Consider the following 17,503-nt stretch of genomic DNA (forward strand, 5'->3'; position numbering starts at 1 on the left):
AGAATTCAGAATAATGAGACTGAAGATGATCCAGGACCTCGGAAAAAGAATGGAGGCAAAGATTGAGAAGATGCAAGAAATGTTTAACAAAGACCTAGAAGAATTAAAGAACAGCCACCTAGAAGAATTAAAGAACAAACAAACAGAGATGACCAATACAATAACTGAAATGAAAACTACACTAGAAGGAATCAATAGCAGAATAACTGAGGCAGAAGAACGGATAAGTGACCTGGAAGACAGAATGGTGGAATTCACTGCTGCAGAACAGACTAAAGAAAAAAGAATGAAAAGAAATGAAGACAGCCTAAGAGACCTCTGGGACAACATTAAACGCAACAACATTCGCATTATAGGGGTCCCAGAAGGAGAAGAGAGAGAGAAAGGACCAGAGAAAATATTTGAAGAGATTATAGTCGAAAACTTCCCTAACATGGGAAAGGAAATAGCCACCCAAGTCCAGGAAGTGCACAGAGTCCCAGGCAGGATAAACCCAAGGAGAAGCACACCGAGACACATAGTAATCAATTTGACAAAAATTAAAGACAAAGAAAAATTATTGAAAGGAACAAGGGAAAAAAGACAAATAACATACAAGGGAACTCCAACAAGGTTAACAGCTGATTGCTCAACAGAAACTCTACAAGCCAAAAGGGAGTGGCACGATATACTTAAAGTTACGAAAGGGAAGAACCTACAACTAAGATTACTCTACCCAGCAAAGATCTCATTCAGATTCGATGGAGAAATCAAAAGCTTTACAGACAAGCAAAAGCTAAGAGAATTCAGCACCACCAAACCAGCTCTACAACAAATGCTAAAGGAACTTCTCTAAGTGGGAAACACAAGAGAAGAAAAGGACCGACAAAACCAAACCCAAAACAAGAAAATGGTAATAGGAACATACATATAAATAATTGCCTTAAACGTGAACGGATTAAATGCTCCAACCAAAAGACACAGGCTCGCTGAATGGATACAAAAAGAAGACCCATATATATGCCGTCTACAAGAGACCCATTTCAGACCTAGGGACACATACAGACTGAAAGTGAGGGGATGGAAAAAGATATTCCATGCAAAGGGAAATCAAAAGAAAGCTAGAGTAGCCATACTCATATCAGATAAAATTGACTTTAAAATAAAGAATATTACAAGAGACAAGGAAGGACACTACATAATGATCAAGGGATCAATCCAAGAAGAAGATATAACAATTATAAATATATATGCACCCAAGATAGGAACACCTCAATACACAAGGCAACTGCTAACAGCTGTAAAAGAGGAAATTGACAGTAACACAGTAATAGTGGGGGACTTCAACACCTCACTTACAACAATGGACAGATCATCCAAACAGAATATTACTAAGGAAACACAAGCCTTAAATGACACAATAGACCAGATAGATATACTTGATATTTATAGGACATTCCATCCCAAAACAGCAGATTACATTTTCTTTTCAAGCGCACACGGAACATTCTCCAGGATAGATCACCTCTTGGGTCACAAATCAAGCCTCAGTAAAGTTAAAAAAATTGAAATCATATCAACCATCTTTTCCAACAACAATGCTATGAGATTAGAAATCAATTACAGGGAAAAAAAACCGTAAAAAACACAAAACACATGGAGGCTAAACAAAATGTTACTAAATAACCAAGAGATCACTGAAGAAATCAAAGAGGAAATCAAAAAATACCTAGAGACAAATTACAACAAAAACACGATGATCCAAAACCTATTGGATGCAGCAAAAGCAGTTCTAAGAGGGAAGTTTATAGCAATACAGGCCTACCTCAAGAAACAAGAAAAATCTCAAAACAAAAACAATCTAACCTTACACCTAAAGGAACTAGAGAAAGAAGAACAAACAAAACCCAAAGTCAGTAGAAGGAAAGAAATCATAAAGATCAGAGCAGAAATAAATGAAATAGAAACAAAGAAAACAATAGCAAAGATCAATAAAACTAAAAGCTGGTTCTTTGAGACGATGAACAAAATTGATAACCCTTTAGCCTGACTCATCAAGAAAAAGAGGGAGAGGACTCAAATCAATAAAATTAGAAATGAAAACGGAGAAGTTACAACGGACACAGCAGAAACACAAAGCATCCTAAGAGACTACCGCAAGCAACTCTATGCCAATAAAATGGACAACCTGGAAGAAATGGACAAATTCTTAGAAAGGTATAACCTTCCAAGACTGAACTGGGAAGAAATAGAAAATATGAACAGACCAATCACAAGTAATGAAATTGAAACTGTGATTAAAAATCTTCCAACAAATAAAAGTCCAGGACCAGATGGCTTCATAGGTGAATTCTATCAAACATTTAGAGAAGAGCTAACACCCATCCTTCTCAAACTCTTCCAAAAAATTGCAGAGGAAGGAACACTCCCAAACTCATTCTATGAGGCCACCATCACCCTGATACCAAAACCAGACAAACATACTATAAAAAAAGAAAATTCCAGACCAATATCACTGATGAATATAGATGCAAAAATCCTCAATACAATACTAGCAAACAGAATCCAACAACACATTAAAAGGATCATACACCATGATCAAGTGGGATTTATCCCTGAGATGCAAGGATTCTTCAATATACGCAAATCAATCAATGTGATACACCATATTAACAAATTGAAGAAGAAAAACCATATGATCATCTCAATAGATGCAGAAAAAGCTTTTGACAAAATTCAACACCATTTATGATAAAAACTCTCAGAAAGTGGGCATAGAAGGAACCTACCTCAACATAATAAAGGCCATATATGACAAACCCACAGCAAACATCATTCTCAATGGTGAAAAACTGAAAGCATTTCCTCTAAGATCAGGAACAAGACAAGGATGCCCGCTCTCACCACTACTATTCAACATAGTTTTGGAAGTCCTAGCCATGGCAATCAGAGAAGAAAAAGAAATAAAAGGAATACAAATTGGAAAAGAAGAAGTTAAACTGTCACTGTTTGCAGATGACATGATACTATACATAGAGAATCCTAAAGATGTCACCTGAAAACTACTAGAGCTAATCAATGAATCTGGTAAAGTTACAGGATACAAAATTAATGCACAGAAATCTCTTGCATTCCTATACACTAACAATGAAAGATCAGAAAGAGAAATTAAGGAAACAATCCCATTCACCATTGCAGCAAAAAGAATAAAATACCTAGGAATAAACCTACCTAAGGAGGTAAAAGACCTGTACTCAGAAGACTGTAAGACACTGATGAAAGAAATCAAAGATGACACAAACAGATAGAGAGATATACCATGCTCTTGGATTGGAAGAATCAATATTGTGAAAATGACTATACTACCCAAAGCAATCTACAGATTCAATGCAATCCCTATCAAATTACCAATGGCATTTTTTACAGAACTAGAACAAAAAATCTTCAAATTTGTATGGAGACACAAAAGACCCCAAATAGCCAAAGCAATCTTGAGGGAAAAAAATGGAGCTGCAGGAATCAGACTCCCTGACTTCAGACTATACTACAGAGCTACAGTAATCAAGACAGTATGGTACTGGCACAAAAACAGAAATATAGATCAATGGAACAGGATAGAAAGCCCAGAGATAAACCCATGCACTATGGTCAACTAATCTATGACAAAGGAGGCAAGGATATACAATGGAGAAAAGACAGTTTCTTCAATAAGTGGTGCTGGGAAAACTGGACAGCTACATGTAAAACAATGAAATTAGAACACTCCCTAACACCATACACAAAAATAAACTCAAAATGGATTAAAGACCTAAATGTAAGACCAGACACTATAAAACTCTTAGGGGAAAACATAGGAAGAACACTCTTTGACGTAAATCACAGCAAGATCTTTTTTGACCCACCCCCTAGAGTAATGGAAATAAAAACAAAAGTAAACAAATGGGACCTCATGAAACTTCACAAAGCTTTTGCAAAGCAAAGGAAACTACAAACATGACGAAAAGACAACCCTCAGAATGGGAGAAAATATTTGCAAATGAATCACCCAACAAAGGATTAATCTCCAAAATATATAAACAGCTCATTCAGCTCAATATTAAAAATACAAACGACCAAATACAAAAATGGGCAGAAGGCCTAAATAAACATTTCTCCAAAGAAGACATACAGATGGCCAAGAAGCACATGAAAAGCTGCTCAACATCACTAATTATTAGAGAATAGCAATTCAAAACTACAATGAGGTATCACCCCACACCAGTTAGAATGGGCATCATCAGAAAATCTACAAACAACAAATGCTGGAGAGGGTGTGGCGAAAAGGGAACCCTCTTGCACTGTTGGTGGGAGTGTAAATTGATACAGCCACTATGGAGAACAGTATGGAGGTTCCTTAAAAAACAAAAAATAGAATTACCATATGACCCAGCAATCCCACTACTGGGCATATACCCTGAGAAAACCGTAATTCAAAAAGGCACATGCACCCCAATGTTCACTGCAGCACTATTTACAATAGCCAGGTCATGGAAGCAAACTAAATGCCCATCGACAGACAAATGGATATAGAAGATGTGGTACCTATATACAATGGACTATTACTCAGACATAAAAAGGAATGAAATTGGGTCATTTGTAGAGACGTGGATGGATCTAGAGACTGTCATACAGAGTGACGTAAGTCAGAAAGAGGAAAACAAATATCTTATATTAATGCATATATGTGGAACATAGAAAAATGGTACAGATGAACCGGTTTGTAGGGCAGAAATAGAGACACAGATGTAGAGAACAAATATGCATGGACACCAAGGGGGGAAAGTGGGTGGGGGGTGGTGGGATGAACTGGGAGATTGGGATTGACATATATACACTAATATGTATAAAATAGATAACTAATAAGAACCTGCTGTATAAAAAAATAAATAAAATAAAATTCAAAGAAAAAAAAGACTCATTCCCCAGATTCCTTGGAAATAGAACTTGCGAGTACAAAGCTTTCTTTGGCCTTAATCCACTAAGTAATTCAAAACACACCAAGTCCTGCTATAGAGTACTTCAAGGATCTGCCCAAATGTTTTCTTTGACCTCCTTTCTCAGAGAAAGTGGGAAACTATCTAGGACCTGGAAATATTTTGCTAAAGTATGTCTCCTAATTATTCAATGCAGAAATGAGGCAAAAGAATCACCAATAGGAATGTTCTTGTGAACTGTCTTTTTAACCAACACTGGTCACCAGTACACTAGCTGGATGTCAAACACAGCTCAAAACAAGCAGTAAGACCTGGAGGAAGCACTTCTTATGTGGGGATCAGAATTAAGAACTGGCAGTAAGGATTTGGTCATGAATAATATTATGGAATGGAATGGAATGGAAGCTCATTGGTATTGGTTCCTGCATGTGGCTTGGGGAGCTTCCCTGGAGCCCACCAGGGCCCTCAGGAGCCCACCTTCCCACTTCTCCAGTGTCCCTTCCTTCAGTGCTTAAGTATGGTCCCTAGAGTTAGGACAATCTGATTTCTCCTCCTGGCTTTGCCCATTACTAGTCGTGGGACCTTGGCACACCATATCATATCTTTGTGCCTGAGTTTCCCCATCTCTAGAAGGAGAAACTATACTTCACAGTTGGTATAAAGATAAAAGAAGATCATGTCTTTGAGCTCTTGGTTTTACTCTTGCGCCTGTGGGCAAAGTAAGCCTTTAGTTCAGAAGTGTAAAATAATTTTATGGAATAATAATAATAATAGTAGAATAACTTTGGAAATGGTGATAATAATTCATTTATTATTTCATTCAAATATCTATTGAGTATTCACTGTCCTAGAAACTAGGAATACAACAGTGGGGGGAAAAACAAAATTCCTTCCCTTTTACAGACAAATTCTAACAGGAAATAACAGATGAATAGGTAAATATATAGTATTTCTGATAGTAATAAATGCAACAGAGAAAACTGAGTCGGGAGAGAGATAGGAAGTAAGGGAAGAAAAGTGGATTCAACTTTAAATATGGTGGCAGGAAAGGGGTCATTGAAAAGGTGATATTTAACTAAGATCTGAAGCAGATGGAGTGATCCAGTGGAAAAGTGAAAAAAGTGTCCAGTAAAAGGAAACAGCAATTGCAAAGGTCCTGAGACAGGAACATGTGTTCCCACATGGAGCGGCATGAGAGACAAAAAGTCTAGAGAAGAAGGAATAAGAGGGATTAATCATTAATAATATTATAGGCATGTTATATACTAAAAAGATTGATAATTAAAAGTGGGGCTAACACTCTACTTTTGTGACCTCCTATCACTGTTTAAGAGGTTCCCATTATGACAAAGGCAAAGGGACCCCTGAAGAACAGAGGAGTTTTTGAAACAGAAAAGGATCTAATAGAAAAAGGAGGTTGAGAGTTAAGAGAAAGAACTGATTCTATTTTAGGACTTTCAAAAAATGGTAACACATACCAAATCAGTGCTTCAATGTAGGCTCACAATATATGCAGGCTCAGTATGATTCTGATTTCTCCTCTCAGGCTTTGCTTGTATCCCTGGGACCTTTAAATACCTGCACTCTGAGATCTTTGTGGCTACTTCATTAGTTCACTAGAGGTTAATTCATCTGAAGCTGGACAGAGTCTTACCCCCAGTACCAAGCGATGGCAGCGGCCACAGAAAACCCTGGAGAAAGTGTTACTAGTCCCGGGATGGTATTGCATGTGCCATGGCATTCTGTGCCCACTTGAAAGAGAGTCTCTGAAAGTTAACCAAGAAGAGCCACGATGCCAGGTCAGGCCAGGCCCCCACTTACTGTACTGAGAAAGGACGCCCTACACGACTCTCACAGAGGAAAGCTTAGGTTCCCAGGAGGGTCTGCTGAAGCCACAGAAAACAGTCTCCACTGTGGAATTCGTGTTGATTCCAGGGGTGTCCAGGCTTCAGCACACAACGGGGAGAGTGAACTATCTGAAACCCCTTTGTGTCAATTTCAGAAACACCTTGCACACAGAAAAGTAGCTTTTACTTTGAAAGCATATATGTTTAACCTAATAAGCAAACTTGAAAATATCACCTAATTTTCCTACTTCCTCCAAAAAAATTTAGAGAAAGGAAGGAGCCTTACCCTCCGTGAAAACGTCCTCTTTTTTGTTCTTGCTGAATCCGTATGTTCTCCAATCTAAGCGGACTTGGGATGAAGCCAATCTCACAGCCTTCTTTCACCAGCCTTCCTATCCACCAATCATTGTTATATTTCTGGAATGCAGGAATAAAACTGCTATCAACAGTAATTCACTGATCTTCACATTTATTAATCTCAGGGGACCAAAAGAATGAAACACTATATTATATAATATTATACTATACTATATTACATATACAAACACTATTTATAGTATATTATACTATATTATACATATCTGGGGTGGAGGAGTCCATAGAAGAAAGCAAACTTTTAATCGAAAGGCCCAGATAGTAAACACTTTAGGGTTTGCAGGCCATATGATCTCTGCTGCAACTACTGTAATCTGCTATTATAGTGTGGAAGCAGCCACAGTCAATACGTAAACAAGTAAGCACGGCTGTGCTTCAACAAATTTTTTCTTTCCAAAAAAGGCAGCAGGCTGGTTTCAGCCTGTGAGCCACAGTTTGCCAATCCCTGGGCTAAAGTCAGGTCTTATAACATTTGGATTCTTTTGGTCCTTGTCAAGAAGCCCTAGCCAATTCTTAAGGAATAGATTTTACAAGGATAAATATGCACCAATGTAATTAGAACTCTGGAAGACAGGATAGACAAGTCTAAGACGAAATACACTGAATAGTCTGTTTTTTGTCAAAAGCTTTGAGGTAAAAATTCCACCATACTATCTGTATTCTACTCTCTCTGGGGAAAAATTATAATCTTCCAAATATAGGTTTGCAAATCAAGGTCCATCTTACTACCTGAAGAAAAACAAGCCCACTCTTACAAAGGCTAAGCATATTATACATAAGTGGAATTTTTGAAATAATCTCCAAATGGCCTGAAGCCCAACAGGAATGAAGGAATTTCCATTTAAATAAAGTTCCATGACACATAAACTTGGGAAACAAACCCACACAAAGACTTCAGCCAATATGGGGTGAACATGGTCCTATTTGATGGGCCAGCAAAACTGCATTTGTAATGATAGATTTGCTGAATCCTAGGGCAGGAGGCATATTTAATAATCCAAGCTACCTGCCTCAAGGGAAGGTTTCTGCTAGGTGATTTCTAGAAAGCAGATATTAGTCCTACTGTTTACATCCTCCAGAGATAATTCCAAAAACTTCCTTTATTGTCTTTAACAGTGTTGGGCAAGGTAACTCTCTCACTGTGATCCAGAAAGCATTTAGTTTTTTCGAAATGTAACTCTCTATGGTATATTTTGCTTAGCTCAGAGAACAGCAGAATTTATATGTATATGACATTGACACGTTGTGAAGGAGGAATGGATGATTCTGTTGAATCATCGCAGCATGAAATTCCAGGTAACTGAGTAATTCTGAGTAACAGCTTCACACTCAAAAGCAAAAAGATATGATTTAGAGATTTGGCCTTTGTTATGCGCACAGCTCCTACACAAGGCCCGCACGGCATGCAGTCTGAGCCTGCACTAAGAAAAGAGTTGACCTAATATAAAATCTTGAACAATCTAGGTCTCAGTTTCTTCCATCTTTCCATCGTTTATTTCAGGATAACAGGCCTGAAATACCAGGCCCGTTTATTTTGGAATTAAAAAAGGCAACGGGGGCCCTTTCAGAATGCTTGGTGCACAGACCCGGAATTTAAATTTTACTGTGGTAGGGACAAAACACACAATGAGTCATAGTTTCCTAGGGCTTAAGTTACTTCCGGAAATCAAGTTAGCCCACCGGAACACTAACTTACTAAGACGTATCCAAATAACCTTAAGGGGTTTCTGAAGTAGTTAACGCAACTTCCCAAGATGTTTTACCTTAGTTCTAAGAAAGTGAGAATCTGACTTAACGTTAATGAAAGTTCTTTGAGCCACTTTGGGGAAAGCTGCGTTGTATGTTCAAAAGCTTAAATCACCGGTCCTTTGGTATATGTGATAAGGAGAGCTGTAGCTTTTCTCTGCATTGAAGCTTTTCGTTACTGAGGCGGTACTTATAACAGAGCATACCAAATGGCCTTCTAGGTGATGGATGAGAGGAAAGGCTACAACTCGATTATAGAAATATGTTCCTTTGTGTTGATATTCTGGGAGCACACGCCAGCTTTCTGGCAAGGTCACCTTAGTGTTGTTCCAATCCTTCTCATTTCCCTAAAACGATGAGCCCTTTCTCTTTCTAAGATGTTTCCTTATCTGCGATTTCAAGATCTGAAAACAAGTGGCTCTAATCCACATAGGATTACCAGCTCAATACCATACATCAAACTGCCAGGCAAGAGAAAGTCACTGATCAAGGAGCACATACATCAAAAAAGCAACCAACTGGACAAATGGAGAAGATCGATGGAATGGAGGAAAACAATAAAATACAGCAAGGTGGGGATAAGGGTGTGAGTAGTGTGCATGGAATATGTGAAAACTTCTCTTACCATTGAAAGTGCTGCTTCTCCTTGGAAACGATGAGTATGAGCAACTAATGAATACGGTTTGGTCATTTTTGACGGGAATGGTGAGACAAAGTCAACGTAACCATTCAGATGCCAGGGTACATGTTTCAGGTCAAGAGTCCTTGTCTTCGAGGCAAATATGGATATCCCCACCACATACACGACTGAGAAAGCAGAAGCCGTCAACTCAGTGATTCCTCAGCTTCTCGTAACCAAGGCTCTGAGCTGTCTGTGCCTGCACTCACCTTTTCCCTGCATGTTATAATGAATTAGTGTTCCCCTTCGTATCAGAGGTCTGTCTCTCCTCTCAGGGTCTGGATCCCACGCTTCCTGACTACCAAAAACTGTACTCCTTTGCCTATCCCTCCTTTCCCATCAATCTCTCCCTCTCTCTCTGGTGGTTAATCGCAGCAGGTACTGGTGCTCTGATAGCTCCCATCTTGAAAGGAAACCTCTTTTGACTTCATAAGCTCTTTAGTCTACTGCCCGGTCAGTGTCAACTCCCTTGAAAGCACCGTCTGTGCTTGCTAAATATACTTCCTAACTCCCCTTCTCTCCTCATCACACTCCATCCAGCTTCCGTCTCTCTGTCTCCACAACTCCAGACAATGGTCCCAGTGACTTCCTTGCTACTGACCACTTTGCCAACCCGATGTCCATTCCTTTCTCCTTGTCTTAGGTGACATGTCGTAACACTGGCCACAGCTGGTTGCTTCCTCCTTTTGGATACGCTCTTCTCTCTTGATGTCCATGCACTGCTCTGTCCTGATTTTCCTCCCAAATCTCATGTTTCTCCTTTTCCTTAATTGTTGAATCTTTTCATGCACCCCACTTTTGCAGGATGGAATTCCTTTGAGTTTGATCCAGGGCTGTTTTCTCTCCTCCCTCTCCTCTCTCGTTAGGTGACTTCAGTCATTACCTCAGCTTTAAATGCCACCTGGATAAACTAATGATCCAAATTTATGTCTTTGGCCCAACCTTCCTCTGAGCTCCAAATTCTTACATCTAACTTCCTCCTTCATATCTCCTTTGAGATGTCTACTCCCTAACCTCCCTTCCCATCTGTCCTCACTCCACCGGGGTCAACTCCATCCTAGTTGCTCAATTCATAAACCTTGATTCCCTTGATCATCTTGGATTTCTCCCTCAATCTTAGTTCCTACATGTGGTCCATCAGCAGCACTGATCATTGAATTTCCACAATATATGTCAAATGTGTCTACTTCTTTCCATCTCACTGACACCAGGCCAGCTCAGTCCCATTATCTCTCATCTAAAATGGTTCTAACAGTCTCCCTGATTCCGTACTTATCCCACTCCAATCCACTGTCTCTACAACAATCAGAATAGCCTTCAAAAAATAAGTTCATTCCACTCCTTTGCTTTTAAAGTCTTCGGTGCCTTCTTATTATACTTAGAATAAAATATGAAGTCTTGCCATCACCTTAAGGTCCTACTTGACCTGTGCCCTGCTTACTTCTACAACTCTGCTTCCTGCTACTGGCTCACTGCGTTCCAGCCATATGACCTTCTTCCAGTTGATTGATTGTGCCAGCTTATTTTTTCCTACCACAGGGCCTTTATACATGCTGTTTCCTCTCCCTAGGAGGCTTCTTCTTTCTTCTTTTTTTTTTTAAGGCTGGCTACCCTGCTTAATGGTCACATACTCAGAAAGGCTTCTCTGATCACCCCTATATTTAAAAGTATATAACCTCCTCATCCCTATATTTTAAGACTCCCAGCATCCAGTTCATTTTTTATACAAAGCATTCACAATTTGTAATGATTTATTTTTTTCATTATCTGTCTCCCCACTAGAATTTAAGTCCATGAGGGAAGGTACTCTGTCTTTGTTTAACAGCTGTCAGACAACATCTGTCAGACAATATCTGCCAACATTAGCACACACTAAATGCTCAAGAACTATATCTTGAATGGAACAAAGGAACAAATGTAGAATTTCACCCAGTTCACATGGGCACAATGCAAAGACAGTGAGACATCTGTAGACATCCCAGTGTTTGACCTACTTGCTATCATATAGTTAAAAAATTTTAAATGTATATGTCTTGGTGTCATTAATGCTATTGTAGACTGCAGAGTTTTGAAAGACAGTGATTTTCAAATTGTTATATATTAACTGTGCACATCTTGTTTTGGACCAGAGGGTAAGTGCTGGTGTCTCAGTGACATTAAGTGACAGGTTTATGTTGATCACATTCCTCAGGCTCCTCAGGGTCAGGTTTCACTTTATTGTTCCACCCTTACACTCTCCTTTTTCTTTTTTTAAAATGTTCGTTAATTAGTAAACTTTATTTTTAAGAGCAGTTCTAGGTTCATAGCAGAATTGTGGGAAAAGTACAGAGAGTTCCCATATACCCCCTGCCTCCACACATGCATAACCTCCCCCACTATTAACATCCCACACTAGAGTGGTACATTTGTTACAATGATGAACCTACAATGACGCATCATTCTCACCAAGAGTCATGTTGTACCTTCTATGGGTTTTGACAAATGTGTAATGACATGTATCCACCATTATATCCACTTTCCGTTTTCTAAGATCCAATTTCTAACGGCTCCTTCCCAGCAGAGCCAATGGACACTATCAAGTAGGAATGTCCTCCAGTGTATGCCTCCAGCCCCACTGGAAAATCCTGTGCAGAACAGGGAAGTTCAAGGAAGGCAAGACTTTCCTCCTGACTCGGCCTACTTCTTGTGCCAATATTCTGGATGCCATCTCCTTCCCTCTACTCCAGCCCCTCATTCTATCAGTTAGGTCTTTTCCTTCCCATATATATCACTGGGTTCAACATCTCAGCATGGAAAACATATTTAAATCTTTCCCATCCTAAAAAAACAACAAAAAAAAAGCAAATAAACTTGTAAAAACACTCCCTCAACTCTATGCTGTCTTCTCCTGGCTAAAACATGTTCTCCTTTTCAACCCAAAGCACTTAGGAAGAGCAAACTGCAATTCCTCTCCTCTGGCCTCCAGATTATGTGGGGAAAGGCCCATTGAGTAACTCCATGGGAGGTTCCCAGTGCCCCAGACACAGTGCACCTAATAGCAAATTTATAATCACATCACCCCTGTCACAAATCTTCTCCCCTCTCGGCCTTCTTTATTTCGATAGCTGACACCACCCTCTGCCCTTACAGGTGAGCTAGAAAAACTGCCCTCCATCCTTCGTTTCTCTTTATCTCACTTTCTCCACTATCCATCCCCCCGCCATGTGAAATCTTCCAATCTGGTCTATTTGCCTCTTAACTCTCTCTCCAAGCTGCTCCCTCTTTCTATCATCTCTGCTTCAGCCACTGTCTAGACTTACCATGTCTCCCCAGCCTCTGCCATACTCCCTCAACCATCAGAGTCACCATGCTAAGATACGAGGCTGGTCACATCCATCCTTTATTTAAAATTCCTCTCCAGCCCACTGCCCGGTGATCGAGTCCAGCCCCCTTGCCATGGCTTACGAGGTCCCTTCTCATCTGGCCCCTGCCTCTCTGACGTGGCCCATCCCCTGTACCACTCCCCGCTTACCGCCCTCCAGCCGCGCTGTGCTCACTGCCCCTGGCTGTCCCTTCCACCTGAAACCACCGCCACCCCTCACCCCAGCCTGAACTCAGGCTTCACCACTTCTGAAGAGCTTTCCAGCCCCCCATCCTCCTCCTCCTGAGCCGGATGGTCCCTCCTGCTCTTTCTTTGGGCTCCCACAATACCCATTCAATTTTACTGTAACAGAACTTCTCAACCCATGCGGAAACTATGCACTAGTCTGTCTACCCCACCAGACTCTGAGCTCCCTGGCCGAGGGGACAGTGGACCTTCATCTCTGATCCCCAAATGCCCAGCACGATGTCTGACATGAAGGAGGATTTCAATACACCCAGGTTGAGTAAATGAAAGTTTTTGATGTCACTATTCCATCTTTCAAGGTGCGAGGACTCAGGTGCTCAATCCCTCAAGGTTTCTGTTTCCCAAAGTCCTCTGCCCTTCTCTTAGCTTTAACAATTTAATTATTATACTCTGTAGTGTTGGTCCGGAGGTCAAGGTCCTACAACATCCCTTGTAAATGGTGCCTTCTGGGTAGGCGCCACGCCACCAAACTCATGTTTCCCTAAGTTGGATCCATTGATCTATGTCAATGGATCTATCATGGTAGGTGATTGAAAGGTGACCAGAGGACCACAGGTCTATCCTAAATCGATTCTCTGATGATTGTGATTCAGTGTTTTAAATGTGTGATAATGCAAGCGATGATCTCAGGCTTTCAAATCTCGGTGAGAAGGAATGGATTTGGAAGGCTTAGCCAATGAAATGAGGTAACACACTGGCAGCTCCCCAGGGCTCCTCTCCATTGAGTTTGGCTCAGAGCTGATTCCTGGCCTTGGCCTTGTAGCAGGTTGGGGGATACAGAGTGCCCTACATTTACCTCTTTAATGTGTAGAAAGTCCTTGGCGTCAAAGGAGATGGCCGTGCTTGGGACAGGCACATCTTCATCCAAGGCACCACAGTAGCTCACATTCGTCTTCACAGCGAATGCTACAGGTTTGGACTGGGAACAGAACCATGGAATAAGGATGGAGGGAGGAAGACAGAGGAGGATTTTTCACACTGAAACGTAGAACCAGATAATGGATAGTACCAGGCAGTAAGGGAAATCACTTTCCAAAGAGGGATCTCAACTGGGTTCCACACTGCCAGGCAGCAGTGAGAAATCTGCAGAAAGGGCTCTGAAGAGGATTCGGTCCCATCAGCCCGACCATGTTCCCCGTCCTGTCGTACTTTCCAACATCCCAAAGAATCGTGCCCTAAAATTTGGGGGGAAGGGATGGAAAGGCGGCAGGGGCAGCCTGCTCTGGTCTCTAGTCATAAAACTCATGTTTATTATTTTAAATGGTGAAAGACGCCTCCACCTTGGCATACAGGAAATGTGTGCTGGGTCTTAAATAAAAAGGTGGTGGAGGGTTAAAATAAATAGTTTTGAAATAGCCTCAGGTCTGAAAACCTGCCGGATCCCACTCAATAGAATATCTTGTCCTGCCAGGGAAAAGAAAGCCCGGTGGGAGTAGACAGGAAGGGCGGAGCTGCTCACGCATCACCTTCTCCCTAGCTAACAAAAGCTGCTTCTGAAACTTTAATCAGACAGATTCCTCCGCAGCAAAGTGCTCTTGGGCTGGTGCAGCTTGGCAGAGGTTAAGTAAGCCACCAGCCTAAGCGAACGGCGCTGCTGCTGACATTTGGGTGACCACAATGGCCACAAAATAGACTCTGAGAGAAACCTAAAACAAAAATTAGCCACAAGTAAGAACACCAGTTTCCAGCAATCCCGGGCTGCTCTGTTATGGGCTCATTTATTCGTGCTGGGACCACGCCTGGGGAGCAAGAGGACTGAGGCAGGATCCGAGTTAGAGTCTCACTGATGTCCTTTCCCCGGGTGCGGCTCCAACCCCCTTCCGCCAGCCAGCACAGGTAGCACAGGCGTGGAAGCAAAGGAAGACACCTCATGAACCTGGCTTATCCTCCTCTTCCCGCTCCTTTAAACATTTTACTGTAAAAATAGAAAAGGGAAGGAGTTCACTTTATCTGAGCTTCCTTTTTTTTTTTTCTCCTAAAAATTAGAAAGACTAGATCAATATGCTTTAGGAGTCTATCGTGAAGGGCAAGGAGGAGAGGCTGACTAGGAACACGTTATATCTGTTACTGTGCATAAAATTTCATTTGACAAAAGGGGTCTGTGCTTAAAAAAAAAAAAAAAGCCTGAAAAAAAAAAAGTCTTTAAGTCATAGCATGGGAGATCTCTAGTGACTCAGTTCTAACATTCAAAAATGCAATTTGTTCTTTGTTGCCTCCCATGGGGGCAGGGATTCCAACGGGGGCCCCTCCCTGTGGAATATCTGAAGCTCTCTTGCGGCAAAGCCTTTCATTGCTCACCTTTGCTGAAATGCTAATCGTTGTTCAAAGCTCTGAACGGTGAACTTGAGGTGGGAGATTGAAACCAAGAGGGAGGAACAGAGACACCAACAGGGAGACCCACTGAGCAATTATGCACGTGTGGCCTGCAGTGAAGGCTGCCGTCATGGAGAACGGGGCAAGCACGCTGGTTCCTTGGGAGGCCCTCTAACAACCCTGGGAGGGGCAAGCTGGATATGGGGCACAATCGCTAAGTTAGAAGATGACCAAGAATTTTCACCACCAAACCAAACACAAAAGGTAGTTGAAGGGGTCCGTGTCTCAGGATATGGCTCCCTGAGAAGGTTACTATCAGGGGTGAACAGATCATGGAGCCTTGCAATCTGGTGCCTTATCAGAATGATCATAAAATGATTACTCCAGAGAGATCTGAGGCAGGGGAAGAGCAGCTGATACCTGCTGAGCAACATGCCACTTTGGAACCCAAGAGGGGCAAGAATGTCACCTTTGCTCTCTCAAGCTGGATGGCCGCCTGCTGTTCTCTCTCTTGCCGAATTGCTTCCCGATCCTCTTCCAGAGAGACATCGGAGTCAGACGGCCTGCTCGTGTAGGAATCCGCTGAACCCTGGAAAGGAAAACCCGGAGTAGCTTTTATGAGGTGATGTGGAGCTTCTTAAATCATCACATCTAACAGCATCCTGGAGTGGGTTCTTCTCATTTGCATAGAATTTGATAAATACGCTCTATGCCGTATTGCAGACATAAATTTAGATGGCAGAATATAGTTAAGCATCTGAGTAATTCGGAAGGTAGCAATGTTATGAAGGGAAATATTTTGACTACATTAAGTGCTAGAAAGTAAACTGCCATGAAAATTATGTGATGCTCAGCCCCAATTCTTCTTGTTTTGTGCTAGCTTTATATTAAGCCCATATAAACTTGTGGAACTGAAATTTCATTCCATTCTCTCTTTTATATACAGATTTAAAGGAGTAAGAGATTTAGCCTATTACAAGAGTAACTCCTACCCATATCTTGGATTACAGATGATCAATTTAAGATTTTAACACAGCAAAGCAAAAACCTGAATTAGTAAAATGATTTTCAGTTCCAGTGTCAACGCCATTGAACAAGGATGTCCTCAACTGAAGCCCATTCCTAGAAGGACTATTTAAACAATAATGAAATCCAGCCTGACTCATGTGGCCGAGGAATTTCGGGCAGTGGCCATCACTTGGTGCTCATGCCGTAAGAAGAGATGAAAACCACAGCAGCTGAAAAGTTAAAAACAAAAACAAACACCCCAGAAGTTTGCTTTCTGCTTGCTAAAAGAGCATCATCCTTACAATTTCCTTAAGCTGGCATTAGAAGTTGATGTTTGTGTAGATGATATTTACACAGCAGACGTATTGATAAGACTGGTGTATTTGGCATGTTTCATAAACCAGGTACAGATTCTAAAAAGCGTATGCTTATCCATATTGCTGAGAATTTGCTACCCACTGCAAAAAAAAGAACTCTAAGAACGGCTGACTGCTGAAACGGGCACTTTGAAAGTTTTTTCTAAACTTGGAAATGTTAGGGTTTGTTTGTTTGTTTATACATTATTTGTGAATTTGCTGCCTGTAAGGGTAGCTTTGTCTCAGTAGAGGGTGTCATTTTAGCTGGGGTAGTCTTTCCCACCATAAAAAAAAATCCCAGCACAGATTTTCCTGGCAGCCTAGAACAATAATTCCTGGTTAGAGTTTTATCAGAATGCCCAGTAGAAGCCCAGTTCTAAATTCTAACTCTGCAACCCATTTTTGAAAACTTGATACAAGTTCCTAGACCACACTAAGACTCAGTCTCCTCTTCTGTAAAATGGGGATGTGGTTTACCTCACAGGATTAAATGGAATAGGATATAATGAATACCTGATTATTGAGCCCTGGCTGTCACACCAGCATGGGGCTAGATGCTTTGCACACCTTATCTCACTGAATCCTTAGAGCAGTGGGTAAGCTGGGATTCAAACACGGGT

General features: G+C 41.2%; 1 protein-coding gene across 1 annotated transcript in view; it reads right to left on the reverse strand.

The window, feature by feature from the left end:
* CACNB4 (calcium voltage-gated channel auxiliary subunit beta 4) overlaps nt 1–17,503 on the reverse strand; it is a 250,959-nt gene that overhangs the window by 37,301 nt on the left and 196,155 nt on the right. Inside the window, exons 3-5 of the mRNA XM_059927866.1 lie at nt 15,989–16,108; nt 14,003–14,125; nt 7,086–7,216 (exon numbers count right to left, since the gene is read on the reverse strand). Coding sequence (XP_059783849.1) covers nt 7,086–7,216; nt 14,003–14,125; nt 15,989–16,108 — 374 coding nt within the window. The remainder of the gene's footprint in view (nt 1–7,085; nt 7,217–14,002; nt 14,126–15,988; nt 16,109–17,503) is intronic.

Source organism: Balaenoptera ricei, chromosome 7 (assembly GCF_028023285.1).
Source record: "Balaenoptera ricei isolate mBalRic1 chromosome 7, mBalRic1.hap2, whole genome shotgun sequence".
Taxonomy (NCBI): Eukaryota; Metazoa; Chordata; class Mammalia; order Artiodactyla; family Balaenopteridae; genus Balaenoptera; species Balaenoptera ricei.